Source organism: Ornithorhynchus anatinus, chromosome 2 (assembly GCF_004115215.2).
Source record: "Ornithorhynchus anatinus isolate Pmale09 chromosome 2, mOrnAna1.pri.v4, whole genome shotgun sequence".
NCBI lineage: Eukaryota > Metazoa > Chordata > Mammalia > Monotremata > Ornithorhynchidae > Ornithorhynchus > Ornithorhynchus anatinus.
In genome coordinates this window covers 6,866,916-6,881,350 of record NC_041729.1, presented here as the reverse complement: position 1 = coordinate 6,881,350, position 14,435 = coordinate 6,866,916, and the positions used below count along the sequence as shown (strand labels likewise).

The following is a 14,435-nucleotide window of genomic DNA, read 5'->3' as shown; positions in this document are numbered from 1 at the left end:
TCCTCAACTTAGCCCTCCATTCCCCAGTACCCGCTCCCTTCGGCGTCGCCTTTGCGCTTGGATTTGTACCCATGAAACACCTCATTCATTCATTCAGTCATATATGAAGCAAGGTGACTCAGTGGAAAGAGCACGGGCTTAGGAGTCAGAGGACATAGGTTCGAATCCCGGCTCCGCCACATGTCAGCTGTGTGACTTTGGGCAAGTCACTTCACTTCTCGGTGCCTCAGTTCCCTCATCTGTAAAATGGGGATTAAGACTGTGAGCCTCATGTGGAACAACCTAATTACCTTGTGTCTATCCCAGCGCTTAGAACAGTGCTTGGCACAAAGTAGCGCTTAACAAATACCAACATTATTATTATTATTACCATTATATATACTGAGGCTTACTTTGCACTAAGCACTTGAGAGAGTACAACAATAAACAGACACATTCCCTGCCCATGAGGAGCTTACACTCGAGAGGGCGATATTCACCCCACTCTCAGACCCTTAGGTCTAATATACGTATCCTTATATCCTGCCATTCCCCCTATCTGTAACGCTCCTTGGGCAGAGATCATGTCTACCAGATCTATTGTACTGTCCTCTCCCAAGTGTATAGTGCAGTGCTCTGCACACAATAAGCACTCAGTAAATACCCTTGATTGATTTTAGTTTCAACCTTAATGGATCATTGAGTTCAGTCATCATCGTCCTCATCAGTGGTATTTATTGAGGGCTTTCTGTGTGCAGCACACTACACTGAGCGTTTGGGAGAGTACAGTAAACGTCAGGTGAGAATTGAAGATCCCGATTGCCTGGACGCTATGCGGAAATGGCAAAGGATGGGTTGGGAAATCCCTTTTGGGGAGATTTTCTTCTTGACCTTTTAACAGTAATAACAATAACAACAGTAATAATGATTCCACTAATAGTTGCGGTATTTGTTAAAGCATTTACTATTAACAAGCGCTGTACTAAGTACCAGAGTGGATTCACGATCAGGAGGTCAGAAGCAGTCCCTGTCCACAGTCTGTCGGAGGGAGAACAAGGTTTTGAATCTCCTATCGCCGGTGAGGAACCTGAGGCTTTTAGCTTTTGGAGTGTGAATGGACTTTGTGGTGTGAGGTGTCTCATCTCCACCTCATCCAAATCTCCAAGCATTCATTCACTCATTCGATCGTATTTATTGAGCGCTTACTATGTGCAGAGCTGTGGGGTATCTTAGCACCGGTGACCAAGTGTGCTTCTAGATTTGAGGTCTTTGGGAGCTGTACTGAATCTCCATTGGGGATTTCTCAGTAAGATGCCTTTGTAGTTCCTGCACTCTGACGTAAAGACTTGAGGAGTCATATTGCAGTGTCTTAATGGGGTTCAATTTATAATAATCGGAACTGTGGTCTAGGGAAAGAGCACTGAATGCAGAGTCAGAATCAATCGGAGTACAGTACTAAGCACTTGAAAGAATGGGATTTCACCAACATTAAGTCTGCCTTCAGTCAATCGGTGTTATTTATTGAATGCTTACTGTGTGCAGAGCCCTGTACTAAGTGCTTGGGAGATTACAGTGCAACCGAGTTGGTAGACATGTTCCCTCCCCACAACGGGCTTAAAGTCTAGATGGGGAGAAAGACATTAATATAAATAAATAATATATAGATCTGTATGTAAGTGGTGTGGGGCTGAATTCCAGTCCTCCCAACCCACTTGAGTCCATAGGTACTTAATCCCTTTGGGTCTCAGTTTCCCCAAATGGGAAATGGATATAGTAGGAATAATACCTTGCCCTCCCGTTGTGAGAACAAATGAGATGGTTATTCTGAAAGAGCTTTGGAAAATAAAAGAACTATTCAAGTTCAAGGCAGTGTCATTGTAGCAGACTCTTTACTCACATTGACAGTTAATCAGCCAGTGGTATTTATTGGCCACTTACTGAGTGCAGAGCATTGTACTAAGGGCTTGGGAAGGTATGATATTAACAGAGACGGTAAACACTATTCGTGTGTTCAAGGAGCTTACATTCTAGAGGGAGAGGTTGTCTAGGAGTAGCAGTCATAGTACTTGTTGGGTGTCTAAAAGGTGCAGGGCACTGTTCTAAGGGTTTGGGACAGTATCTTAGAAACCCAAGACACATTCCTCTCCCACAAGAAGCTTACATTCCCAAAAAGTAGCAGAGGACAGTGTGGCTTAGTAGAAAGAGCACGGGCCTGGGACTCAGAGGACCTGGCTTCTGATCCCAACTCTGCCTCTTGCCTGCTGTGTGACCTTGATCCAGTCACTTCATTTTTCTGGGTCTCAGTTTCCTAATCTGTAGAATGGGGATTAAATCCTCCCTCCTATTTAGACTGTCAGCCCCATGTTGGACAGGGACCGTGTCCAATATGTATATCTTGTGTCTATCCCAGCTCTTAGTTTGGGGTTTGGCGTACAGCAAGAGCTCAGCAAAATACTATTTAAAAAAAAAATGCAAACGTGCTCCTTGATTGGCCGGTCCCTGCCTTTCGGTGACGTCCCGGTGGTTCATTAATGTAGAAAAAAAGACTTGAAAGGCTAGGCTTATGGCATCTGTCTCTCGTGTGTCTAAGGTGTGGAAGAAAAAGCTCTCTGCAGCCACAGAGGTGGGAGACGCAGCCGAAGTGAAGCGCTGTAAGAACATGGAGATTTTGTATGACTCCCTGCAGCTGGCCCACAAGTGTATCCTCAACTCCTTTTATGGCTATGTCATGCGCAAAGGGTGAGTATGTGGACCTGCCTGCAGTTATTCATTCGGTCGTATTTACTGAGCGCTTACTGTGTGCAGAGCACTGTATTCGCCCCAGGGACCAGAGAACAGTTACCCACCCCAGGGACCAGAGGGAGAATTCCCCTGGCTGCTTTTTCCCGCTGAGGCATTTGAGGATCTGGCTCCTTTAAATACTTGATATTCACCCCACCCTTAGCCCCACAGCATTTACATCCATATCTATAATTTATTTAACTGTCTGTTTCTCCCTCTAGACATTAAGCTCCTTGTGGACATTGAACGTATCTACCAACTCTGTTGTTTCGTACTCTCCCAAGTGTTTAGTACGGTGCCCTGCGCGCAGTAAGCGCTCAATAAATGCCTCTGATTGATTGCTAATCTACTTCCTTGCCCTCCTGCCCTCCCCTTGCACAGAATAGAGCAAAGATGTAAATTTCCCAGAGGATGGTTTCAGGTGAAGATGGTGTTTAGAGTATCTCCTTAATCGTTTCAAGAAAAATCCTTCCTTCCTCCCTCCCTCCCTCTCTCGGCCTCTCTCCCCCTCTCCCTGACTCACTCCCTCTTTCCCGCCTCTCTCCCTCTCTCTCCCCCCACTCTCTCTCTCTGTTCTCCGTGATTCTCACTCCTTGCAAAGGCAGCACTGAAGCCAGGGAGAGAAGTGAAGTGACATTTGACGTCTCTTCTCCTTCCCTGTTTGAGTTGACGTTGTCCTCTCCTGGCCCCCAGGGATCAGGAGTGGGGCCTGGCTCTCAGTTGGGCAACTGTCTCCTCTTCAGGGCTCGCTGGTACTCCATGGAAATGGCAGGGATCGTCTGCTTCACAGGAGCCAATATCATCACACAAGCCCGGGAGCTGATTGAGCAGATTGGGTGAGTGGTGGAGGCGGGCTCTCCGCACTGCTCAAAGGCAGGGGGATGCCGATGGGGGCCAGAGAGGGTTTTCATCATCATCATCCAACATCACTCTTTTCCCGCATCCTCCTTCTTGGCCCGGAACTCCCTCTGCCTCCATATATGCCAGACCACCACTCTCCCCACCTCCAAAGTATTGCTAAGGTCACATCTCCTCCAAGAAGCCTTCCCCGATTAAGCCCTCTTTTCCCCATATCCCTCTCCCTCTTGTCTATGCATTTGGATCTGTACCCTTTGGATATTTAGTTTTCACCCCACCCTCAGCCCCATGATACTTTTGTGCATATCTTTAAATTATGTATTTATTGTCTGTCTCCCCCTCTGGATCCTAAACTCCGATGTGGACTGGGAGCATATCTACCAGCTTAATTGTATTATTATAATAATAAATGTAGTATTTGTTATGGGCTTACTCTGTGCCAAGCACTGTACTAAGCGCTAGGATAGAGAGATCATCAAGTCCCACAGAAAGCTCACAGTCTACGTAAGAGGGGGAACAGGATTGAATCCCCATTTTGCAGGTAAGGGAAGTGAGGCACAGAGACCTTACGTGACTTGCCCAAGGTCAAACAGCAGACGAGTAGCAGAGCGGAGCTTAGAACCCAGAACTTCAGACTCCCAGGCTCGTGCTCTTTCCACTAGGCCACACTGCTTCTCCAAGCGCTTAGTACAGTGCTCTGCCCACAGTAAGTACCACTGATGGATTGATTCAGTGCTCTATTGACAGTCCTGAAAAATAAAGAATCAAGTGGAGCGGGAATTCGTCTGTACTTCATTCTTTGAAGTGTTCACTAGGAACTTGGTTAGATTCTGAGATGAGCTGAGATTTTGCCCCACTGTGAATGTAGTCTTCTCCCCCTCCCTCCCTCCTTGCCCCTCTCCTTTCCTGCCTCCCTTGCTATGTCCTCAGCGCTCCAATCCTCTCACAGGAGACCCCTGGAGTTGGACACAGATGGCATCTGGTGCGTCCTACCCAACAGCTTTCCGGAAAACTTTGTCATCAAGTCAACCAACGCGAAGAAGCCCAAGGTGACCATCTCCTATCCTGGGGCCATGTTGAATATCATGGTGAAGGTGAGTTAAGGTGAAGTCTGGAGCGCTTGGGAGAGTACAGTATTTTCAATAAACAGACACGGTCCCGGCCCACAACGAGCTGGGCCTGTCCACCTTGCAGACTACCCGACGTGGTTTGTCCAGCCAAAAGACTTCACCCTCGATGGTATCCCCTGACTTGCAGAGCTGGGATAAAAGCCTGTGCTCTTTCCGTGCACCAAGAGGAGGGCTCTGTCCACGACAGCGGTGTGGTCAGCCCACTTCCTTTCCCCTGAGCACCCACATAGCTATCCAAGGTCAGTGAGTAGAGCCAAGGTCTTGCCTCCATGCCCACAGGAAGGCTTCACCAACGATCAGTACCAGGAGCTCGCCGACCCGGCCTCGCTCACCTACGTCACCCGCTCGGAGAACAGCATCTTTTTTGAAGTGGATGGACCCTATTTGGCCATGATCCTCCCAGCTTCCAAGGAGGAAGGAAAGAAATTGAAAAAAAGGTAATCTTTTTTTTTTTTTCAAAGCACTGAGGTAGATAGACGCTAATCAGATTGGACACAGCCCCTGTCCCACATGGGGCTCACAACGTTGATCCCCATTTTATTCATTCAATAGTATTTATTGAGCGCTTACTATGTGCAGAGCACTGTACTAAGCGCTTGGAATATACAAATTGGTAACAGATAGAGACAGTCCTTGTCCTTTGACGGGCTTACAGTCTAATCGGAGGAGACTGACAGACAAGAACAATAGCAATAAATAGAATCAAGGGGATGAACATCTCATTAAAACAATAGCAAATAAATAGAATCAAGGTGATGTACATTTCATTAACAAAATAAATAGGGTAATTTTACAAATCTGTTACCGATTTGTACATTCCAAGCGCTCAGTACAGTGCTCTGCACATAGTAAGCACTCAATAAATACTATTGAATGAATGAAAGATGAGGTAACTGAGGCCCAGAGAAGTGATGTGACTTGCTCAGAGTCGCACAGTAGACTCGTCTTGGACTCTTTGCTTATGTAGTGTCTCCTTTGGGGATAAATAAAGGGAAAAGACCAAGGGACCCAAATCCTCTCCCAAAATGAGATAGGAAATTCTGATGCTGACCGAAGCCAAAGCCTCAGCACAGGACTAGACCAACTATCTTTTGAGTGCCAACCTGCTGTAGTGCATAGGCAAAACGAGCAAGTGACACATTCCCCTCACAGGGAGCTGACACTCTAGTGGCTTGGCAGACAAAAGAGCATTTATAAACTGAGCACTGAAAGTAAATAATGGAATGAACAATTGAATACATATGTGCTGAGGATGATTATAAGTACTTACAACTGTATATATCTTCATCACCCTATTTATTTTGTTTAATGAGATGTACATCACCCTGATTCTATTTATTTGCCATTGTTTTTATGAGATGTTCTTCCCCTTGACTTTATTTATTGCCATTGTTCTTGTTTGCCTTTCTCCCCCGATTAGACTGTAAGCCCGTCAAAGGGCAGGGACTGTCTCTATCTGTTGCCGATTTGTACATTCCAAGCGCTTAGTACAGTGCTCTGCACATAGTAAGCGCTCAATAAATACTATTGAATGAATGGATACATAAATGCTAGAGGTCTCTCTGACTTGGATTGGGAATGAATGGAAGGAGGTGGGCTTTAGATATGGGGGCCCCGTTTCCTCATGGGTTTTGCTGCTCTTTCTCTGCCTTCCTAATCGACACGGACTCGGCTGTGGAAGGGGAACCGTCATTTGGAGACGACACTCTGGGCTGCTCCTGCAAGAGCCAAGAGGTCTTCGATGGCCCCTCCCCCTTGCTGAGGGACAGCAGGCGAGAACTGCGGAAGGGATGGCAGCCCCGCCGAGGGCAGAGGGAAAGGGGGCATCCGCTGCCCCCTTTCAGGGAACACCACTGGATTTCCGTTCAGGTACGCCGTGTTCAACGAAGATGGCTCCCTGGCTGAGCTGAAAGGCTTTGAGGTGAAGCGGCGCGGAGAACTGCAGCTGATTAAGATCTTCCAGTCCTCGGTGTTCGAGGCCTTCCTGAAGGGCAGCACCCTGGAGGAGGTGTACAGTTCCGTCGCCAAGGTGGCTGACTACTGGCTGGATGTGCTGTACAGCAAGGTGGGTGTGCCCCTGGCACCGAGGTGGGACAGCTCCGGCGCAGGCCGGTCCTGGAACAACTCGCCGCTCACCGTCCCCGTTGCCCCCGGTAGGCGGCCAACATGCCCGACTCGGAGCTGTTTGAGCTGATCTCTGAGAATCGCTCCATGTCTCGGAAACTGGAGGACTACGGGGAGCAGAAGTCGACCTCCATCAGCACGGCCAAGCGGCTGGCCGAGTTTTTGGGGGATCAGATGGTCAAGGACGCTGGGCTGAGCTGTCGCTTCATCATCTCCCGGAAGCCCGAGGGGTCTCCGGTCACAGAGAGGTAACCGGCTTTCGGTCAGTCAGTCAATCTTATTTATTGAGTGTTTACTGGGCGCAGAGCATTGTACTGAGCGCTTGGGAGGGGACAGTATCACGGACACCTTCCCTGCCCACAACGAGTTTCAGGTCTAGAGGGGGAGACACACATGAATAGAAATAAATAAATGACAGGTATGGACATAAGTGCTGTGGAACTGGGATGGGGGATGAATAAACAGAGCCAGTCAGGGGGAGCCAGAAGAGAATGGAAGAAGAGTAAAACAGGGCAAAGTCAAGGAAGGCCTCTTGGAATAGTGGGAGAGAGTAATCGTCTGTCAGATTTGAGGAGGGAGGGCGTTCCAGGCTAGAGGTGGGACACGGGCGAGAGGTTGAAGGGGAGATGGGCAAGATGGAGGTAGAGTGAGAAGGTTAGCATTAGAGAAGTGGTGTGCCTCCAGAGCGGGGGGAAGTGAAGAGACCTGAGTGTGGACAGATTGAGAGACTCTTACCCACCTGGGTGAGAGGAGGAGTCTGTTGGAGGGGAGGGTCTTGCTGGGCGAATGTCTGTCGGTCGGTTTGCCCAGCTTGCGGAAAAGCGTTTCCCCAGGAGTGACAGACGGAGTCTATCCTGGCCTCAGTCGGAAGAGAGAAAGGAGGAGCTAGTTCTAGGGAGTATTAGCGAGGGCCAAGTTCTACCTTGTCTCCTCCAGGGCCGTCCCGCTGGCCATTTTCCAAGCAGAGCCCACAGTGAGAAAACACTTCCTTCGGAAATGGCTCAAGAGCCCCTCCCTGCAGGACTTTGACATTCGGACGGTAAGTGACGAAAATACTTTTGTTTTTGTTTTGTTTTTTGATTGTTTATTTTTTAGGAGCCAGGCACTCTACAAAGTGCTAGGATAGATACAAGATGAATTGGGTGGGACACAAACCCTGTCTCTCATAGAGCTCACAGTCTTAATCCCCATTTTACAGGTAAGGGAACTGAAGCAAAAAGAAGTTAAGTGACATACCTAAGGTCACATAGCAGGCACACGGTGGAGCTGAGATTTGGAATCAGGTCCTCTGACTCGGGCACTTTCCACTAGGCCAGGCTGCTTCTCAAGAGCCTGCCGCCTGAGGCTCTTTCTTTGTCGGGACCTGCTGGAGCTGAGAGAGCCTAACAAAGCGGTTCTCCTTTTGGTTCTGGGGGCCAGAGAAGCAGCCTGGCCTGATGGATAGAGCAAGGGTCTGGGAGTCAGGAGGTCGTGGGTTCTAATCCCCGCTCCACCACTTGTCTGCTGTGTGACCTTAGGCAATTCACTTCACTTCTCTGGGCCTCAGTTACCTCAACCGTAAAATGGGGGTTGAGACTTGAAGCCCTATGAGGACAGGGACCGTGTCCCACCTGATTTGCTTGTATCCACCTCTGCGCTTAGTAGGAAGCCTGAAACGTAAAGCTTAACAAATACTATTATTATTATTATTAGCAAGACGAGGTTAATGCCCTGAGGAATCTCAGGGCCGACCCTGACTCAGGCTGGCCGGGGGAAACGTTTGTTCTCTGATGGGAGGCTCGCCGGTCTGGGAACCCTCTGTCTGTTCTCTGAACCCCCTTCTCTCCCAGATCCTGGATTGGGACTACTACATTGAGCGACTGGGCAGCGCCATCCAGAAAATCATCACCATCCCGGCGGCGCTGCAGCAGGTGAGGGGGTCGGGCCGGCCCTGGAAGCCGGGAGGGCCGGGCTGGGCGGAGGACGGCCGGGTCGCCCGTCCCTCCCCGTCACTGACGATCTCTCCGCAGGTGAAGAACCCCGTGCCCCGGGTCCGACACCCTGACTGGCTGCACAAGAAACTGCTGGAGAAGAACGACGTATACAAGCAGAAGAAGATCAGCGAGCTGTTCGTCAGCGAGGGCAAACGACAGGTAAGCGGGGCTGGCCTCTCAGAACAGCAGCCGAGTCCCATCTGATGGTCTTGTACCTTTCATGTGGCGGTGCCAGAATTAGAACCCAAGTCCTTCTGACTCCCAGGCCCAATATCTATCTACTGAGCCATGCTACTTCTAATTACTGTCCCCATCTTCAAGGACCCACTAAAATTACATCTCCTCCAGGAAGCCTTCCCCGATCTTCTCTCACCTTGTTTTGATTCATTCATTCATTCAATAGTATTTATTGAGCGCTTACTATGTGCAGAATACTGTACTAAGCGCTTGGAATGTACAAATCGGCAACAGATAGAGACAGTCCCTGCCCATTGACGGGCTTACAGTCTAATGAGTGTGTATCTATAATTCTATTTATTTATACTGACGCCTATTAACTTGTTTTGTTTTTCTCTCTCTTCCGTTCTAGATTGTAAGCCCAGTGTGGGCAGGGATTGTCTTTATTGCTGAATTGAGCTTTTCAAGCACTTAGCACAGTGCTCTGCATGCAGCAAGCGCTCAATAAATACAATCGAATGAACCTTTCCTAACACTTAGTACAGTGCTTGGCACATAGTAAGTGCTTAACAAATACCATTATCATTATTATAATCATCATCTCCTGACCCTCAACTTCCAGGTCACTGCCAACCAACCCACAGAGGGTAGCCAGGGCCGGGAGACTCCGGATATGGAGGACTTCGGGCTGGCCAAAATCCAGCCGGCCGCAGTGCCCGTCGCCACGAAACGGAAACGGGTCCCTGTGGAGAGCCAGGAGGAGTCTCAGGACCTGGAGCTCACCCAGTCCTGGCGGGAGATCCTGGGACAACCGCCGCCTCTCGGCACCACCAAAGTAAGGCGGGCGAAGCTGCCCGTTGCGGGCAGGAAATGTGTCTGTTTATTGCTGTATTGCGCTCTCCCAGTCGCTTGACACGGTGCTCTGCACCCAGTAAGCACTCAGTACGATTAAATAAAGGTGGGACGGGCTGCCTCGACCCCAGGATGGGATCCAGACCCCAGACTCTAGACTGTAACCCCATTGTGGGCAGTGAATGTTTCTGTTTTTTGTTTTATCATGCTCTCCCAAGTGCTTACTACAGTGCTCTGCACAGAGTAGGCGCTCAATAAGTGACTGACTCTGGGGTCCAGAGCTGCCTGAGCCAAACTGCTCCCGCCAGGGCTGGGGAGGGGAGGGTCCACAGGACCCAGGCCAGACTTGGCACTTTGGCTTGACCCAGTAGCAGGGAGCTTCCCGGGAAGCCTTTCCCAAGGGGCGCGGCAGGGAAATGACGGGCCTTCTTACCTCTCCCAGAGACTGGCATTCCGGACATCTGGAATGAGGGGGTGGGATTTCCCTCTTCTACTAGTCTGCCTAGGTCATGGGTTTCTAATCCCAGCTCCACCTCTTGACTCCTGTATGACCTTGGGCAAGTCACTTGATTTCTCTGTAAAATGGGGATTAAGACTGAGTTCCATGTGGGGCAGGGACTGTCCAACCCAATTTGCTTGTATCCACCTCAGCGCTTAGTACAGTAGCCTGGTACCTAGTAAAGCCTACATAGTAAACAAATATTATTTTGAATTGTCTTCTGTGGCTCTATTCTTGTGTTCCCATTCCTTCTTCCTTCCACCCCCGACCCCGGGTTTTCCCGAGTGTGCGTTCTCTGTTCATTCATTCTCTCTCTCTGTCTCTATCTCTCTGCCTCTCTCTTTGCAGGAGGAGCGGTTAGTGTGGCTCAGGTTCCACAAGAAGAAGTGGGAGCTGCAGGCCCGCCAGCGGCAGGAGCGCAGGAAGAGACGACGTCTGCAGGCGGGAGAAGCTGCAGCGGGCGGCGGGGTGATCAGGGACGGACCTTCTACCGGCCTGGGCAGCTTCTTGCGCCGGACCGCCCGCAGCATCCTGGATTTACCTTGGCAGATTGTACAGGTGGGGGACGCCGCAAGGGAGGGAGGGAAGGACAAAGGGAAGGGAGAGCCCGTGTCTCTAGGCCTTTCTCTTGCACACTTTGGACACTTGATATTCTCACCCCCTCCCTCAGCCCCACAGCACTCATGTTCATATCTTTAAATTATGTATTATAAATTGGTTATTTGTTCGTATTAATGTCCATCTTCCCCTCTAGATGGTAAGCTCACTGTGGGCAAGGATCGAGTCTGCTAATTCTGTTGTATTGTACTCTCCCAAGGGCCTAGTACAGTGCTGTGCATGTAGTAAGCACTCAATAAATAGGACTGGTTGACTGGGAGTAAAGAGAAGCAGCTTGGCCTAGCGGAAAGAACATGGGCCTGGGAGTCAGAGGATCTGGATTCTAATCCCAGCTCTGCCACTTGTCTGCTGTGTGACCTTTAGCAAGTCATTTATCTACCTCAGTTCTCTCACCTGTAAAAAAACAGGGTGAAGACTGCGAGCCTCGTGTGAGACATGGAATATGTCCAAACTGATTAGCTCGTATGTGCCCTGGTGCTTAGTATAGTGCCTGGCCCATAGTAAGCACTTAACAGATACCCAGAAAGGGGGGAGGGTGGGCAAGCAGGTAACAGCACCAAGGAGTTACTGTCTTTCTGGTCCCAGGGAGGTCCCCGAGGGCAGTGAAGCTGACAAGCAGAGAAAGGTAAGCCTAGATGAAGGGGCCAGACTGAGAAGCAGGTGGGAACCCCAAGCTCGAGTGGGCAGAAAGGAAGAAAGGCAGGAATCAGATTTCAGGAACTTCCCTCTTAACTGGGATTCAGGGTGTTGGGAACTGAGGACAAAACTGGGCCCTTCACTGCCGGGGGTTTCGTCTTGTCCCTCCCACAGATCAGCGAGACCAGCCAGCCAGGCCTTTTCAGGCTGTGGGCCGTCATCGCCACCGACCTCCACTGCATCAAGCTGAGCGTCCCCCGGGTCTTCTACGTGAACCAGCGGGTAGCCAAGGCAGAGGAGGGAGCGACCTTCCGGAAGGTGTGGGGAGAGAGCACTGCCCCTTGGTTCCGCCTGGTCTAGAGGGAAGGACGGGAGATGAAGGGAACGAAGACGGGGGATGGGTGGGTGGTTGGCTAGTTTTCTGAATCAGGTGTCTTTTTTGGGGTTCGGTAATCCCTGGATCGTGGCCATCTTTTGCTCCGGGACCACAAGGTCCTGGAATCGTTTGCCCGTTCTCGGAGTGGGTGTGGTACCCCCCTGTCTGAATCCATCCTGCTCTCGCCCCCAGGTAAACCGAATCCTGCCTCGCTCCAACGTGGTCTATCACCTGTACGAGTACTCGGTGCCCGAGGACATGTACCAGGAGCACATCAACGAGATCAACGCTGACCTGTCCGCCCCGGACATCGAGGGCGTGTATGAAACCCAGGTAACGCCCCGGGCCCAGGTTCTAGCCCTGACCCCACCCTGAGCCCGCAGAGGGACTCGGAGAGATTCCTTTCCGCAAGGGAGAAGAGCCTGTCTGCAGAGCGCAGAGAAGGGACTGGGGACTTGGTGATCCTCCCCACAGGCCTTTGCTCTGGCTTTCACTTTGGGGAGACGGGCCCGCTCGCTGTCCTGGCTCCAACTGTTGACGGTTAGCAGTGATGGGTTTCCCCCATCCCCTCTGCGCGCCTGAAGGAAAAACATCCCCGAGAAGATGGACGCGTCCGCATCCCGGGCCCCAGGATGTGCTTCTCTAGGATGTTCTCTTTAAAGTTTTCTACACGTGGCCCAATGGCTAGAATACGGGCCTGGGTTCTAATCCCGTCACCGCCTCTTGTCTCCTGTGTGACCTTGGGCAAGTCACTTAACTTTTCTGTGCCTCATTTACCTCATCTGTGAAGTAAAGACTGAGATTGGGAGTCCGATGGGGCGGTGACTGTATCCACCCCAGCTCTTAGTTCAGTGCCCGGCACATAGTAAGCGCTTAACAGATACAATTATCATTATTACTATTATTATTGTTCTTATTACTGTTTTCCACTAGAGGGTTGACCCAATAGCAGAGGGCTCGGCACTGAGTTGTGAGCGGGTGGGCTGCGCCTGTTTTCCTGCCCTGCCGAGAACTAGCTAACGGTCTCGGTTCCTCCCTCAGGTGCCCCTGCTGCAGCGGGCCCTGGTCCAACTGGGCTGCGTATGCATGGTCAGCAGACAGCTGGCGAAGCACCTCATGGGCCGGGAAGCCGAGACCTTCGAGCTGGAGCACTTGGAGATGCGCTCCTTGGCTCAGTTCAGCTACCTGGAGCCAGGTAGGATCTGGCTAGATTAGACTGTAAGCCCGTCGATTAGACTGTAAACCCGTCGATTAGACTGTAAGCCCATCAAAGGGCAGGGCGACTTGTACATTCCAAGCGCTTAGTACAGTGCTCTGCACATAGTAAGCACTCAATAAATACTATTGAATACTATTGAATGAATGAGGCAACCCTGCCGCCCCGGCCCAGCGGGCCCGACCCACCCTCGGGACGGACTGACTGACTGACGGATTGTTCTCGTGTGTTCCTCAGGGAGCATCCGGCACATCTATCTGTACCACCACTCCCAGGGCAGCAAGGCGCTCTTCGGCCTCTTCATCCCTTCCCAGCGCAAAGCCTCCGTGTTTGTGCTGGACACGGTAAGGGGCCGGGGACCCTGAGAGAGCATGGGGAGAGGGGCGCGTTGGGAATGGTGAGGTTCTCGCAGAACAGCACAGAGAAGCAACTTGGTGTACTGGATAGAGCACGGGCCTGGAAGTCAAAAGGTCATGGATTCTAATCCCGGTTCCGCCACTCATCTGCTGTGTGGCCCTGGGCAAGTCGCTTCACTTTTCTGGGCCTCAGTTACCTCATCTGTAAAATGAGAATTGAGACCGGGAGCCCCACGTGGGACAGGGATTGTGTCCAACTGAATTTGCTTGAACCCACCCTAGCCCTTAGTTCAGTGCCTGGCACATAGTAAGCGTTTAACAAATACTACAATTATTATTGTTATTATGCAGTGCATCTCTGTAGTTTTTTTTTAATGTATCTCCCCCTCTAGACTGGCAGCTCTTTGAGTGCAGGGAACGGCTCTTCCAGCTCAATTGTATTGTACTTTTCCAAGTACTTAGTACAGTCCTGGCATCTAGTAATCGCTTAAATACCATCAACTGATCGATCGATTGGTGGATCAACAAGGGAACCAATAGCTGAAGGTAGCCTCCAGGGAGCTTCTTTGTAGGCGGCTCCCAGCCGGGTCTTCCCACCCTCCTAGTCGGCCCTCGGAAGGGCTTCCCCTCTACACCGCCCCCGCAACCACCCATTTCTCCTGAGGTTTCTTCGAAATTATAATAATAATAATGATGATGATGGTATCTGTTAAGCGCTTACCATGTGCCAAGCACTGTTCTAAGCACTGGGGTAGATACAAGGTAATCAGGTTCTCCCACGTTGGCACTCACAGTTATAATCTCCATTTTACGACGAGGTAACTGAGGCACAGAGAAACAGAGTAGCTTGCCCAAGGTCA

At 50.5% G+C, this 14,435-nt stretch overlaps 1 protein-coding gene across 1 annotated transcript in view; it reads left to right on the top strand.

The window, feature by feature from the left end:
• Positions 1–14,435, top strand: part of POLE (DNA polymerase epsilon, catalytic subunit) — a 63,122-nt gene that overhangs the window by 30,594 nt on the left and 18,093 nt on the right. The window contains exons 21-35 of the mRNA XM_029058394.2: positions 2,570–2,718; positions 3,504–3,596; positions 4,568–4,712; positions 5,028–5,185; positions 6,618–6,813; positions 6,906–7,120; positions 7,809–7,911; positions 8,702–8,782; positions 8,882–9,004; positions 9,645–9,857; positions 10,722–10,931; positions 11,802–11,945; positions 12,196–12,336; positions 13,045–13,198; positions 13,457–13,563. Of these exons, the coding sequence (XP_028914227.1) occupies positions 2,570–2,718; positions 3,504–3,596; positions 4,568–4,712; positions 5,028–5,185; positions 6,618–6,813; positions 6,906–7,120; positions 7,809–7,911; positions 8,702–8,782; positions 8,882–9,004; positions 9,645–9,857; positions 10,722–10,931; positions 11,802–11,945; positions 12,196–12,336; positions 13,045–13,198; positions 13,457–13,563 (2,232 nt within the window). The remainder of the gene's footprint in view (positions 1–2,569; positions 2,719–3,503; positions 3,597–4,567; positions 4,713–5,027; positions 5,186–6,617; positions 6,814–6,905; positions 7,121–7,808; positions 7,912–8,701; positions 8,783–8,881; positions 9,005–9,644; positions 9,858–10,721; positions 10,932–11,801; positions 11,946–12,195; positions 12,337–13,044; positions 13,199–13,456; positions 13,564–14,435) is intronic.